Source organism: Protopterus annectens, chromosome 2.part0 (assembly GCF_019279795.1).
Source record: "Protopterus annectens isolate FY-2018-M chromosome 2.part0, PAN1.0, whole genome shotgun sequence".
NCBI classification, from domain to species: domain Eukaryota; kingdom Metazoa; phylum Chordata; order Ceratodontiformes; family Protopteridae; genus Protopterus; species Protopterus annectens.
This window is the reverse complement of record NC_056728.1, coordinates 28103637-28119996: the sequence shown is the minus strand read 5'-3', so window position 1 is coordinate 28119996 and position 16360 is coordinate 28103637. Positions and strand designations below refer to the sequence as shown.

Sequence of the window (16360 nt, the reverse complement as noted above, 5' to 3'; positions counted from 1 at the left end):
GGGAAGTTTCTTAAGTGTGGAGGTGGAAGAGAGACAGTGGTTGGAGTAGCCTCCGGTTATGGTTCTCTGTACCAAAACACCATTAGTGATGGATGCAAAGGCCATGGGATGCAAGGGATAAACTCCTCCCAACTGCCTCCAAAATGCAGCAGTCAGACAAATGTTTACAAGTACTAGTAAGGTGTATAGGAGAAAGTACCACCCCAAAGGCCTTGGTTTTGTGGGCCACCTCTGCCACAAGGGCAGCATCCACCATTAGAATTCATCCATCTGCTTTGAGGGGGTCTCTCACTAGGAGTGTCAGAAGCAAACCCATGAGACTTATGGAACCACAGTTTCTTCCCTTCCTTCTGGTTTCTGGAGAAGCTCCGGGGGGGGGGGTGGAAAACAGCATCCCTACAGCAGGCAAGGTTTTACCATCTTGCTCACTGCTGGATAGTATCTCTTTAATTTTTGGTCCAAACGGCGTTGATAAAGGATGTCTTAAAGTACTTCCCAAAGTCACAAAAGCACATCCAGGCATCCCTCCTAACAGTTATGCCGGTGCCTGCAGCCTTAGAAGTACCATCTGTCATATTAGAAGTGAGGTGCATACAGGCATTTGACAGGGATTGAAGGGTGGATAACTGGGAGTTGACAAACTTCCTCTCTTCTACAGAGAGGGACCCTGAAAGAGATTTGGAAAGTTCCTTGTTCAAATCCCTCTGGAAGTGTGTCACATGTACCAAATAGTTCAATGCCGAGAGTGAAAAGCTTGCTGAAGCATAGACCCACTTTCCAAAGCTGTCCAGCACCTGAAAGTCCCTATTACAGGGATGGGCACTATACCTTTATTCAGCAAGTTATTTTTTGGTGGCTGCCACTGCCACCACCATCACAGAATCAATGGCAGGACTCTTTCTCCAGTAAGGATGATACTTAAGGGAAACAAGACATTTGTCAGGTTTACATGAAATTGGTTCAGCCACATCTGGCTCTTTCCATACTTACTTAGAGATTAAATCAACCATCTCATCTGCAGTAGGGACCACCCAAGAAATAGACAGACCAGCCTGAAAAGCCTTGAGAAATACTGACTCCTCCTGGCATGGAGCTTCTGAGGAACACCCCTTTTTGTGTTGGAGACATTCCAGGATTTCACCAAATGAGATGTCCTCAAGGTGGGATCTGGGGAACCCCTCCACCTCATCAAAGTCAGTATCTTCGATTAAGAACTCCTGGGAGTCAACATGCCTTCTTTCTGCATTCATGTTTCAGATGAACTTCCCAGGTGGGATGCTCTGGGGAGGTCTCAAAAGCTGAATAGGGATCTTCAAATATGAACAGACCCGAGACTTTTAGGGGCTGGCTGTTCTGATGGGATACAAACAGCAGGACCAGGACCCAGCCTCAAAGGCAGAGATTGAGACAGGACCAGAGATCCTTCCTGTTGCAGCCATAGCACCCAACAATGATTGTTCTCAAAGTCCCAATTGGCTTGGCTTGAAAGATGATGCTGGAGCTGAAGTGTCCAACACAGAAGCTCCAAGGGGATAGTACTGCTCTGAGGACCATGGAGTCAAGCCAGGCCCCCCAGATCCACTGCCAGAACCTTGGCTCCAAGATTCATTTGGATCTAAACCATTCAACACTGATTAGATCAAAGATGCTGCTTGAGTTGACAAAGTCCAGGTCTTCAGATCTAATGTGAACATACCCTGGGAATGCCCAGATCCAGCAATTCCTAGTCCAAGCAACTGATTGGGGAAGGAGAAATGATTGAGGAGATGGGACTATGCACCTGGCTCTGAATGGGGTAAGGGCCAAGAGAACCCCCAGCTGAATTTAGGTCCTGAGGAACTTCCTTATCCTTCTATCCACATCCACTTCTGGCAGTCACCTGGAGGACCAGACTGTGCAGAATGAACAGGCAGATTAGGAAGATCTGGACATGCAATGAAGGTACCTCTCCAAAGGATGGGAGGTCACAGCCTAGGTGAAACCAACTCCTGAGAAAATTGAGCTTCCAGTAAGGGAGGAATAGCAGATCCAGTGAGTATAGTTCCAACATAAGATTTGGATCCAAAGGTTTAGAGATCTTTGGGGCTGGAGCCAAAAAAGGTACGTGATCCAGGACTGCTTTTTCGGTTCTTTAGAAATTTCCTTTTCCTTGGGCTTGTCACAGGTCTTTTCAGCCCTAGGTTATTTAGCAGTCTTTTTACAGGAGGAGAAAAAGTAGAAGAAGTGGAGTATTGACAGGGGGAGGAAGCAATGAGGAGCCCTTTAATAACTAGTTTACTCCTGTTCTCTACTAGTGCCCTGTGTCGTAAGGCAATACAAATTGGGCATTGCTTTTTCAGATGAGCAGCCCCAAACAATAAACGCACTTGACATGTGCATCTGAGTTGGGGATCTTGTGGTCACAGGCCATGCATTTTTTTTACACCCAGAAGGTTTATCAGATGTGATATACGACCCAGCAAACAGATGAAACAACTGCACAACAGTAATAACAGAAAACTGCAAACTCTAATATAAATCAAAATAAACTACACTGTAAGAACTACCAAACACTACAGCAAACTATACTATGACAATTAAGGCAAAAATGGGAAGAAGAAAGTTACAGAAGCAAAGAACAGAGGATAAATCTCGCAGTCACTATAGAAAAAATTTGTCTCATCTCAAAACCTCACCCAAGCAAAAGAGACCTCATCCGTAGGAAACGGGCAAAACCATTGTAAAAGATGGTGGCATCTCCTCCACAGCTCTATCTCAAGTCCTTTCTTATTTGGTATCTACTTCTCTGATGCAAAATCAAGCATACATGGCCTCTGGCTAACCAATTTTTTCAATGACTGCAAACAAGATGCAGTTGTCAACTCCAACCATGATTCCCATATTATCCAACAAGGCCTAGATCACACCAGCATCTAATGTGCCAGTTATGGACACTACTCATGATTACCAATTTCTCAACAAAGTCTAGCTCAAACCAACATCTGATGTGCCAGACATGGACCCACTATAAATGTCAGGAACTGCAGCATACCCCTTTGGTATGTACCTAAGCAGGCATATCCAACAGCTGGAATGTCCACAGAGGTTCCTCACTAAAAATACAGGGCGCAAGTAAAATGTCCTATGCAGACCACCTCAAGGCCCTGTCCCTGTATTCTGTCTCCCACAGGCTTTTGAGGGGGATCTATGTCTGGCATACAGGGCATTGTCAGACCCCACTCTGATGGACCTCCTGCATATCCAAAAAACATATAGCACCGGAATTACCCATTCTAAAGACTTAAACCTTGCCTATGACATAAACAGGGCCTGCTGGAGAGATAGGTATGTACCCCAGAGACTACTCCATCTATGGAACAGGCTCCCCATCCATGTGAAACAGAGTTCCTCCCTAACCCAATTCAAGTGCAACTTGAACAATTGGATGGGAAACTGGAAATTCATCCCTGGTTTGGCATCTATGTCTCCAATGGACAAAGGTAACTTGTAAATGGTTCATCTCCCAGGCTCATGATTACACTTATCAAGGGTATCAGAACTTGTCAGAGATTTGGGATGTATGGCTAGGCTTAAAAAGGTCCTTGTGGCAGTTAGCCTAGTATACACCTATGAACCTATTGGTGCCTTTAGTAAAACCTCTCATACATCACATCACGGGCACCCCTCTCAAAACATACTCTCTCATCAGAGACATGCATATCTTCATAGACAGTGACCTCCCTTCTGACAACCACATTTCAGTATAGTACAGTTTTGGCCAGGAAGTCCTTCAGCCTCACACAGTTTTTCTAATGAGGTAACTTATCCTGGTCAGAGGATGCCCATGTACTGCTTTGCTTCTCACTTATCAGACCCATCATTTCATTGCAGTGCCACATATGGAATGTACCTACCCAAGCATCTAGCACAACTGGAAATACCTCAAAGATTCCTAACAAAAAAGGTTTCAGATCTAAGCCATTTAAATTCCCTGGACATATTAAAATATCTATCCCTCTATTTCATTTCATACAAGCTCCTGAGAGATGACCTGCACTTAACATTTCACATTACAAAAGAACCTAAACTTTTTCAAAACACACACAGTCAAGCAAATATCCAATACACACGGACACTGGTTTACAGCTCTCAAAAAAAAAATGAAATTCCAAAAGAGGCCTCATGTAGAGAAGGGCAAGCAGGACCCAGGAACCAGGCCACAAGACAGATACAGAAGAACAGACAAGAAGAAGGGCAGGGCAGGGCAGGGTAAAACAAGTAAGGGACAGGCGGAGAATGACATGCAGGAATCTGTGTTAAGTGCACTTGTTTTTTTTGTTTTTTTTTTATTGAGTTTTATACAGTATTATTTGTCTGATGGTTCTGAAGATTCACCTATCTAGTTTAAGCACTTACAAAAGATGTCTGTTAAATCTGTTAAGAAAAAGAAAACAGCATGAAAGGCAGCTGTACTACAGTCTACCATTTCTGTTTAGAAAGCCTAAAAATAGCAAATTCCACTAGTCCAAACTACATCCACTTCCATAGTTCCTGCAGATAATAAAAGTAATGCCATATGCCTATAATCCATTTGTTGGGGAAAACACGGCATTAAAAAATAAAGTTACTTTATTCCATCTGATTTAAAACAGATTTGCAATCTAATCTGATACTACTGGGCCTGTGTGGACTACATTAACTACAGCAGTTAACATTACATTAAGTATTGCTGGGATACATTTTGCATGCCATAACAAAAGTCTTACATTAAGTATCGTTGGGATATTTGCATGCCATTCCAAAACACGTATACTGTGGTTGTAAATATGTATGTGACATACATCTCTTAAAATCAAATTCACTGTAGACATCAGTAGATCTGTAGTAGTTTATTTGGAGAAGAGGTGTTATGCTGCTCTTTACACTCTTTAAGGCTGCTTTATTTTATTTTATTCTCTGTTGACTGGGTTAGTCCCGCTAGTCTACTGGCCTCTTTTTAGGGTAGACCCAAGGTGATATTTCTACTACTGGAGGAAATCTGACCAGGCATCAGGGAATGTCTCCTACTTTTTGGAGCTGCTAGATAGTGCCAGAGGTCTTCTTCAGCAACAAGGAAGAGGCCTAAGGGAAGCAGCAGCATGGAGGAGCAGAGAAAAGCTGTGGTGAGTTTGGAGATGGAAAGTGAGAATTTGGACAAAAAATTGTTCAATATGGAGCTTCAAAATGTAAACAAAGATTCCTGTGTGGTAGATGTTACAAATGACCAGTGTTTACTTGTCTCCATGGAGAAGGAAGTAAGCGAGTCTGTTAAGTGATGCATTTTACAGAACTTGTCAGAAAGGCTTGCAGATGATGTTCTGTTAAAAATCATTGAGCAGGAAGATCTAGGTGACTGTTCTGCTGTTTCACAGGGTGAGATGGCAGATAACATTTTCAGAAGTGCTCTGGACAGTTACATGGAAAAGGAACCAGGTGATGTGGCAATAGAGAATGCAGCAGTGACAGAAAGTAAAATGGGAAAGCAGCAACTGAGAAGGTGTCTGGTTTTATGACAGCAGACAATGCAGTAACTAAAACATATACAGCAGTGACAACAGGCAAAAAAGGAAAGCACCAACAAACTGTAAGTAAAACTGTTTTTAAAATGAAGATTAGACCAACTCTGAGAAGCGGAACAAAAAAAAAAAACACAATGTAATTGATATTGTATATCTGACAACTTGGTGAATGTCTTGTGTTTTAAAGCTCAAGAAATTCAGTCTTTTATACATACTGGGGCACAGACTTTCTATGACTTAACATTTGAAACTGATGGAAATTTCTGAAACTGTGTAACAAAAAGAAGGACATTTATCCATGGAACAATTATTTGTTTTCTGGTAGTAGCTGAGCCTGATTTCCTTCAAGTGTGTGGTCTATATGTGTAGTTATTTCGTTTACACTTGAATTCTATTTCATTGTTACAAGTTGTTTTCTGGTAGTAACTTAAATGTTAAAAATATTACTTTGCAGTTTAGAACTAATGAACTGGATGAAGACTTTATTAAAAAATGTAAGCAGGGTCTGTGTGAAACTGTTGATAATACTGTGAAAGTCGGAGATGAGAGAAGCGTATGGAATGCAGGGTGTAGGTGGGAAGCCGTTTTAAAATGTAAAAACAAAATGTGAAACACTTGCCAAGTGTTATTTTTGTGTCTGGTCATAGAGTAAGATTAATATATGCTGGCCAGCCTAAATCATGTTTCTTTTGTGTCGACCTTTCTCATTTAAGTAATGGTTTTGACAAGGCACAATGTAACAATGTGAGGAGAAAGGTCATACAGCAAGAAGGTGTGTGCTTGAATGCAGGCTGTGCAAAAAAAGGACACTTTTGGATTTATTGTAAAGAACAAACAGTAAAAAATGAAAAAGAAGGGGAAAAGAGAAGAAACCATACACAACAAAGGACAATAAGAGACTGTGGAGAGAGTGAAATAAGTGAAGAAGAAACTGTAGAAGAATAAAAAATATGGTGGGGAAAATGAGGAGACAGTGCATGCAAGAAGAGAAATAACGAGAAGGGACTGTTAGTAATAATTTTTTGAAGTTCTAGCCAGTGAAAAATCTGATTCTGAGGTTCAAGGGTTATTTGTACATAAGCCCAGGAAAAAAAGTATTCAATTGGGAAAGAGTCTTCTTCTGGCTTTTCCCGATTAGGGGTTGCCACAGTGGATCATCTGTCTGCTCATGATTGGTAGTGGAGTTTTATGGTGTCGGGTTGCCAGCCCGGCACCCAACCTTCCACAGAAGGCACACATATGCACACACTCACACCTAGTGCCAATTTAGAGTGTTCAATCCAGCTACTGCATGTCTTTGGGATGTGGGAGGAAACCAGAGCACCCGGAGGAAACCCATGCGACCACAAGGAGGACATGCAGACTCCGCACAGAAGGCACCCCAGTTGAGAATCGAACTGGAGAACCTCTTGCTGTGAGGTGGCAATGCTAACCGCTGCACAACCGTGGATGCCCTTCAATTGGGAAAGAGTAAACATACTAATATTTCCCTAAACTTAAAAGTAAATAAAAGTAACAATTTTAGAGTACTTTCAGTAAATGTGAACAGTATTATTAACACTATAAGGACAGGGATGCTGGAATGGTGTGCTAAATGTCATGTGGGTGTTATTCTGTTAGAGAATGTAAGATTCCTGATAAGTGAAGAAATACTGCAAACAGAAAAAAAATCTGGGGTGGAAATATAATGTGGAAGTGAGCATAGTTCTGGAATCGCTGTGTTGTGTGGAAGTCCTAGATGTAATGTTGGTAAGGATGGAAAAGGTAACTATTGTGGATCTGAAGAGGGGAAAACACGTTTAGGAAAGAGAGAATCTGTTTCATCAGATATTACACTATATTCTGGTTAACATGACAACTATACCTGCAGGGGACTTTATGATTTAAGGGAAGTGTAAAAATAAAGGGAATGATATAAAAATAAAGGATGTGATAAAATGTGGTAAATTAGCAGTGTGGAACAAAAGTCAATGGACTTACAGAAGGGGGATCACTTGGATCTGAAATAGATTATTTTGTATTTTCATAAGACTAGGGGGTAGCAGATGGTGATATAGCTGTGATGTTTTTTTCAGACCATTTAGCAATATGGATGGAGGTGATGGAAGAAAGGGAGTATATTAAAATTGTTGTTCCTTACTGACAAAGCGTTGTTTGCAAATTTGTTTAGCTAGCTTTTTGATAGTCTTCCCTATGTAATAACAAGGGCATGTTTCACAACACAGGAATTACAGTTAAATCTTTCCTTAATAACAATTGTTTTATTGGCTGCTTCTACGTAAATACCGGAACTGTTACTAATGTACTGACAATATTTGCATTTCCCACATTTGAAGATCCCACAGATATTTCCAATGCCTGAACTTGAAATCTTGGCTCTTTCTAACATATTCATAACATTTATTGAAGTTTTGTATATAAATAGTGGCTCTTTGTCTAAGACTTCAGTCATATCCTTACATCACAGAAGTCTACATCCCTTTCACATGAAAAAAGGAGTTATAAAAGTGCAGTTTATACAACCTATTTTAGATTTCGTTCCCCAGAACGCAATCACAGATCATATAAATAATCTGGTTACTACCAGTAACACATCAAGCATACTATATAGGGGCGTTCCCATTGCCCATTACTGCTGAGATAACTGTCATCAGAAATATTCTAAGTAATAATTGGAAAATAATTTTAGGAAATAAGAAAAAAATCAGGGAAAAAAGAACTATGCACTATAGGCAAGCTCAGTTGATACTTCAGAGTAATCCAGCAATTATAACTTGATTAGAAATCAAAGCTCCTTTACTTAAAAACAAATAAATGAGCGCTTTTACCCTTAAATGAGTTTCATCAGATCTAAATCCAGTTTGCATGACATGCAACAAAAGTAAATACATATATATATATATTTATATATATATATATATATATATATATATATATATGTTTATATATATATGCATATATATATATATATATATATATATATATATATATATATATGTATATGTACATAGTTATATGTTTGTGTATATATATATATATATATATATATATATATATATATATATATATATATATATATATATATATATATATATATATATATATATATATATATATATATATATGCTCATAGGTAGGTACTAGGCTATCGGCCCAAGGGCCTATGTAAGCCTAGTCAGCAAGGTACCATAGCTTACGCCACCCAAGAAAGTTACTTTCCTGTGCCACTGTCCAGCAGGGACACAGAAGTGATCCCCGGGGTGTATTTCCTATTTCCCATCCACTCATCAAGATTTTTATTGAAGAGTGCTAATGAACAACTTTGCTTGACATAGATGGGTAGCTTGTTCCAGAGTATAGGAAGTCTCTGGGACAGGAATCTATCCCTCCAGTGTGTCCTGTTTATTGTGGTGACAAGATTTAGGTCCCTAGAGCGTGTAGCTTGGAGGGATTGGGATTTCTTTAGGTGTAGCATGTCCAACAGCTCTGGGTTTGACATAGCTTTATATGTTAGGCAGAGATCACCTCGGAGTAGGCGATATGCTACAGAGTTTTTTGAGGCGGTCAGTGTAGGGCATTTGTTTGAGGCCAGTAATCCTCTTTGTGAGGTACTTCTGTGGCCTTTCCAGCTGCTGCAGATGTCTTGTGAGGTACATTCCAAAAGGGGCATTGTATTCTATAATGGGTCTAATGAGTGACGAGTAGAGGGGAACAATGACCTCTTTTTTCCTGGATGAGAACCCTTTTATGATGATGATGTGTATGTATATACAGACATGTATACAGCATCTCATTTACAAATAGTCTGGTTATGGAACAGGCACCATAGGGTTGGGTAAATAAAATTAATCTGTAGGAAGGGAGTGTAACTAGTGGCTACTCCAAAGGCCTGTGTTGAATCTCTGTCTTAAATCTATTTAGAAACAAAATTAAAAATGCAGGAAAGAGCCATCTTCTGATTTACAAGTAATACTAAATATATGCAAGATAATCTGGGTGGAACTTGGAGGATAGATAGGGGTTAGGGTAATGAGAGACAGAAAATTGGAGAGTTGGTCAAGAGTATGAAAAGTTACTTGTAATACAAATAAGTACAAAAATGTTTGGAGGGCATAAACTCCATAAGAAATCTAACGACAGAATGCAGATAAATACTGTGATACTCAGAAGCTCCATGCAAGTAAGTGACAAGAGGTATACTGCTAAAAGAGATAGCAATAGATTGTGCTACGGAGTAACAGAGGGCCAGGTGAAATGCTGGAGTCCACAAGGATGGTCACTCTCTAGAAACGGTATCTGTGTCTATGTCATTGTTAAAACCAGCAACCTCAGCATATTATCTACCTTTGTAGCTCACATTTGGAAAAAGAGGGAGGAGATGATTTAGAAGTTCAGCATTCAAAGTATTGCAGAGTCTCCATCAAAGGTCTTTTAAATGATTAAGCAACCTCAACTTCTATATCCCTAAGCACCAAAGGGCAGTAGCAATAAAAGTAAGTCATGGTTAAATATATTTAATCAGGATAAAGTCAGGTAGAATGCATATAACATATAAATATAAATAACTTCAATATTAACAATGAAGAACTATACTATGAACATGAAGAGCAGATGTACATAAGATATAAAAAAACTCTCTCTACAAACTGACTGAAGCTTTCTATAAACTTTGTATACTGGAAATTATATGACAGTTTCAAGAAACAACAGGTTATACACAACCATAACAAACTCCTAGTATGGAAGTGGGAGCAGAATACGTTAAAAGTTCAGGATCTGCAGTAATGCAGCACCGAAAAAAAGCAAACAGCATGGTTCAAACTGTTCCAAAATGCTGTCTGACATTCTCTATAAAACTAGTCCATAATTCTTCAAGACATTTTATATGCCTCTCCAGCTGTTTTAAACTTGGAAACATCTGGTATATGTACAGTTTAAACAAACTGAAGTATGCGGGCAAACATAAAACATGGTATTTCGCCTACAGGAAGATTTACAGGGCAGCGTCTTCTTAATGAGTGTAAGAAAAGTGAAGCTAAATTATCTGGAATAGACCTGTATAGTGAAACAGTCAATTCCTTTTCTGATATTAGAGAAGCCTTCCTACCTACCTAAATCTGACTGTAGCAGTCAACAAGGTGAAGTCTCACGGACTCCTACGTAATAATATGAAACAGTAGAAAAATCATCTTCAAGAGTGATAGTGTAAGGTGTATATATTACAGGAAGAAATCATAAGAAAAGAGTACGGCTATGTCCAACAGTATATTATGAAGTGTCAGAGAAGCAAATGTAAGGCATCCTTTAGGTCCTCTAAAGTCTGTATAATCTAGCAGAAGGTGACTGCAACAATGACCATAAAGCAACATCTATTGGTAAAAACTGAAATGACATTTGTGGTGTTTAATGTTTTCTTCCTACTAATATCCTTCAAAGTGTCATAGCAGGGAATACAGCAACATTTTAACAACATTTCCAGACAGATAGCTATTTATATATTTGGGGAATTACCCCTTTCCATTTTGGTACAAGTGACATATTTTACTATAAAGTGGTCTGTAACATCCAGCAGTATGTATGACACTAGGTATTTATTATCAGGTAAGATCACTCACAGAAAAGGCAAACAAAATCTGAAAGTTAAGAAAAAAAGTAATTTTCAGGAATATTGATTTGGCATTTGTTCAAAAAAAAAAAACAGAAAGTTGAACTGTCTGAATACTGGAAAATCATGAAGTGAAAATCATTTTAAGCTGCGACACTCATTCACTACAACCTGTATTTACCATTTTTAAAAATGCATATTGCTTCACTGAATGTTCGGTACTTAGAAACTTATAATCTTATAACAGATTGAATAAAATGGTTAGAAATTACACTTAATTACAAGTATAGCTCCTAGAATTTCATTTCATGAACATGGAATTTCATTTTTTTATAAATGTAAATGAATGTCCCTGTTTCATGATGTACAGTAAAGTAGAAGAGCAGCACTTTACTGTTTGTTAACAAAAATGTGACCCTGATGAATGAGTACACCTGCAATGATTTTTATAGTTAAAAATACTTTTGGTAACATTCTAAATAAATCTTACCGGGTAGGCATCAGGTTCCTCTGGTCCTTGTGAAACAGCTGTAGACAGCATAGCTGCAAGCAGCACACATGAAATCAGTTCCATTACCCTGCAAAAGAAAGGTGTATTTTAACAACAAAATGAAGAGGCCTGCAAACATAACTGTCAAAGGAAAACAAAATGGCAAGGGATAGGAGAACTGATTCCTGATGAGTACTGCAGCTAGTGAAAGGTAAAGCAAAGCATAACATACAGTGGATACAAAAAGTGTACACGCCCCTGTTAAAATGCCAGGTTTTGTGATATAAAAAAATGAGACCACAATAAATCATTTCAAAACATTTCCCACCTTTAATGTGACCTATAACCTGTACAATTCAACTGAAAAACAAACAAATCTGTTAGGGGGAAAAATAAAAAACATACAATAAGCTGGTTGCATAAGTGTGCACACCCTTAAACTAATACTTTGTTGAATCACCTTTTGATTTAATTACAATATTCAGTCTTCTTAGGTAGGAGTCTATCAGCATGGAAAATCTTGACTTGGCACACTCTTCCTTGCAAAAGTGCTCCAAATCTCTCAGATTGCAAGGGCATCTCTTTTGCACAGCCCTCTTCAGGTCACCCCACAGATTTCCTATTGGATTTAGGTCTGGGCTTTCGCTGGGCCATTCCAAAACTTTAATTTTCTTCTGGTGAAGCCATTCTTTTGTTTATTTGGATGTATGTTTAGGGTCATTGTCATGTTGAAAGGTGAAATTCCTCTTCAACTTCAGCTTTCTAGCAGATGCCTGAAGGTTTTGGGACAAACGTGTCTGGTATTTGGAACTGTACATAATTCCCTCCACCTTGACTAAAGTCCCAGTTCCAGCTGAAGAAAAGCAACTCCAAAGCATGACACTGGCACCACCATGCTTCACCATGGGGATGGTGTTTTTTTCATGATGCAAAGTTTTTTTGTGCCAAACGTACCTTTTGGAATTGTTGCCATAAAGTTCAACCTTGATCTCATCAGACCATAACACATTTCCCACATGCTTTTGGGAGACTTGATGTATTGTTTTGCAAATTTTAGCCAGGCCTGGATGTTTTTCTGTGTAAGAAAAGGCTTCCATCTTGCAACCCTACCCCAGAGTCCAGACATATGGAGAATACGGAAGATTGTTGTTACATGTAGTACACAACCAGTACTTGCCAGAAATTCCTGCAGCTCTTTCAGTGTTGCTGTAGGTCTCTTGGCAGCCTCCCTGACCAATTTTAATCATCACTTTTGGAGGGACGTCCAGTTCTTTGCAACATCACTGTTGTCCCATATTTTCTCCACTTTTTGGTGACTGTTTTCACTGTGTTTCATGGTATATCCAATGTTGTGTAAATTGTTTTTTTACCCTTCTCCTGACTGATAACTTTCAACAATGAGATCCCGTTGATGCTTTGTAAGCTCTCTGTCAACCATGGCTTTTGCTGTAGCAGGCAACTGAGTAAATGTTAGGAAAATCCTACTAGGACAGCTGAACTTTATTTGGGGTTAATCAGAGTCTCTTTAATTGATGTCAGGTGTGTACCCAGGAAGACGGAATGCTGTAATTAAATCAAAAGGTGCTTCAACAAAGTATTAGTTTAATGGTGTGTACACTTTTTATATGCACTGTATGTATACAAGACATAGTTGCTAAAGTAAATTCTGGCTGATGCAGATAAACACACAGAGAACTGAGTTATTTTTCTTGTTAATAACATTAATTGCCACATACTAGTCAGAATGTAAGAATCTCAAGATAGTGGCAGAGTAGAATATGTGTAAGAATCTCGAGATAGTGGCAGAGTAGGGTATGTCATGCAGATGTCATGGACAGTCATGACACAAATGTTGTTTTAATGGTGACATTGCATATTTCACTGAATCTTAGTCATATAAATTGTTTGCCAAAAGCTAGTTAGAAGATATTTTTCTAACATGCTTACAAGTATGAAACTGCCAACATGCACATCAACAGAAATAAATAGTGAAGCTGGCATTGTATGTACTCTTACATTCCATTTTTTTTAGTTTTGAGTAGCACCCCTACTAAACAAAGTACCATGTCTTCCATTCCCTGGCATAGAGCTTTTATCCTGACAAGCCATATAAATAGCAGTACGAGGATTCTCAGTGACGTAATATCAACATGCTCCTTAATGCAGGTGACCCTCTTCACAGGAAGGGTGTCACTAGAGTTTTTTTTTTGTTTGTCTTTTCGGCTTTTCCTAGTTAGGGGTTGCCACAGCGGAACTCTGGTCTGCTAATGATTGGCAGTCGATTTTTTTATGGTGCTGAGTTGCCAGCCCGACGCCCATTCATGCATGTCTTTCGGAGACCACTCGGCCGAGGGGAGGACATGCAGACTCCACACAGAAGGCACTCCAGCTGAGAATACACAGGAGAAACTCTTGCTGTGAGGCAACAACACTACCGCTGTACCACCACGGCTAGTGTCACTAGAGTTTAAATTCATGATTTTACTTTCAGTAGGTAGGATCAGTTAGTCTGCCACTAATAAAAAGAAGCATCTCGGTTTTCCCACTTCAGCAGTATAGTAGAACGATCAAGTCAAATATAAGTAAAATTTATACTCAGTTTCTGGAGCAAGCAACACAATACTGGAATATGTGCAGGCACACAATGATCACCTAATAACATTTTATCTACAGAGAAATATTATATGATATATTAAATGTTCTTTCTTCACACAGCTTTACATTTTTGGTCCAGAAATGAAACAGATATCAGGTATCTAGCGGTCCAACTGTCAACCTGAACATATGTTCTTTCACTGTTGCAAAAATCAGGCTGAAGACTGCAGTACACAAACTTCAACAATGAATGGGCTCAGAACTCAGATTATTTCTTTTATTGAGATAAACCTCATTTCTAATTTTACAAAACAACTGGAGTTATATACTGATAAAAACAGTTTGTGTAAAATGTCAGTTCTGCACAGCTAAGCAAACAATACTTGCTGACAGAGACTAGTGCCAACCAAGAAATCCCCTTCCCTTAGGTGTAATTTAGGTAAAAAGGTTACACATACAAACGATTCAGTAAAAACCACAAGAAAGATTCAGCAAAACTAGAGTATTTACTGCGTAATACTTGAAACCTTCTGTAGATGGGATATATGTAAATAACCCCTTAAAGACATAACAGTGTTGAAGCTACATAGCATCTGAATGCCAGTGACTTTTTACTTTGTAATTTTTTAAGTCCCTATAGGTAGCATTCAGGCCAATAAAGCCAAACTCCACTAGCTGTACACAGGCATGTTTTATCCTGCCTTGCAAGGCTACAAAGCTAGAATGCCTTCCACATCCTCGGTCCACAAAACAAATATGTGAGAACCAAAGGAGGTGGTGTTTCTGTTTGTATTACAGATAAAGTCACCTCCCAACTAGTTAGATAGGACAACCCCATGGAATTACTCCAAGTTCAGATTACTGTGGTTAAGACCCCCATTCAAGTCATAGCTAGTTATAGATCTCCCTTCATGGATCATGACGGGCACAAGGCTTATTTTACCAAAGTGAAGTCAATCCAAACATTGCTAAACACTCTGGTCATGGGGGATTTCAATTATCCCACCATCAAATGGGAAACCTAGTCTAGCCCTAACTCACTACCACAAAAGTTCCTTGACTTTGTTAACTCAAATGCCATGGAACAAATTGTTCAAACCCCAACAAGAGGAACAAACATACTAGATCTGGTCCTCACTAACATGACAAACTGATACACAACCTCGACTGTTGGACCCTTATAAGCTAAATCTGATGCAAATCAGTCACCTTTGAATTGGCACTAACACCAGAATTTGCAAAGGGTGAAGTCAGACTAAAAAACTTCACCAAGGCAAACTATTCCCACCTAGGGGAAGGCACAAATGCTTTCCAGGCCCCACCCCCAGCTGGAAGTGGTAACTACACCAAAGCTTACACTAAAGCCCCACACAATCATTAGTATAATTGTATAGACTTGGTTATTCCAGACAGAATCAAAGCCAGAGCTCCAAGTAAAAACAAGCCACCCCGGTGGACATCCAGCACCAACAAACTTTACAGCAAATGCAAAACGTTGCTGTCTAGGAAAACTAAGATGATGTCCCAACAATGAAAAAGCACCCTCCTCAGCCTCAACAGGCAAATAAGACAACATGCCAAATCCTAAAAGGGTAACTTCAACAAAAACTTAGCAATCACAGCTAATGATAACCATAAGGCCTTTTACAGTTACATATGCAGGCTAAAAGGTAGGACCCATGCATGTGCTGAACTAGTGACTAACGGTATCGCACACACTGATCCCTCACAGATAGCAAACCTGCTAGTGGACAGATTTGGTGAAAAGTTCAGTCCCTTATCCCCTCCAAACTTATCACAAACTTTGTCCTCAACTTCCCCCCACCCTACATATCCAAACAGCAGGTCATTAAACACAGCCTCCATGGGACCAGATGGCATCCCAGGCTGTCTTCTAAACAAACTAAAACATGAACTAGCATCACCATTAAGTACCCCATTCAATCACAGCCTAATCACAGCCTATGTTCCTGTGAAATGGAGAACAGCAACAGTTATTACCCTCCACAAAGGTGGCTTAGCAACAGACATGTGGAATTACAGACTCATAAGTCTGTCCAGCCTCATCTGTATGGTCATGGAACATACCATCATGGACCTCATAAATAAAGACATACGTGGCCTCCAATCCCT

General features: G+C 39.4%; 1 protein-coding gene across 1 annotated transcript in view; it reads right to left on the bottom strand.

Moving 5' to 3' along the window:
- The window catches only part of EFEMP2 (EGF containing fibulin extracellular matrix protein 2), a 725363-nt gene that overhangs the window by 583557 nt on the left and 125446 nt on the right, over positions 1–16360 (bottom strand). Inside the window, exon 2 of the mRNA XM_044060512.1 lies at positions 11633–11720. Coding sequence (XP_043916447.1) covers positions 11633–11720 — 88 coding nt within the window. The remainder of the gene's footprint in view (positions 1–11632; positions 11721–16360) is intronic.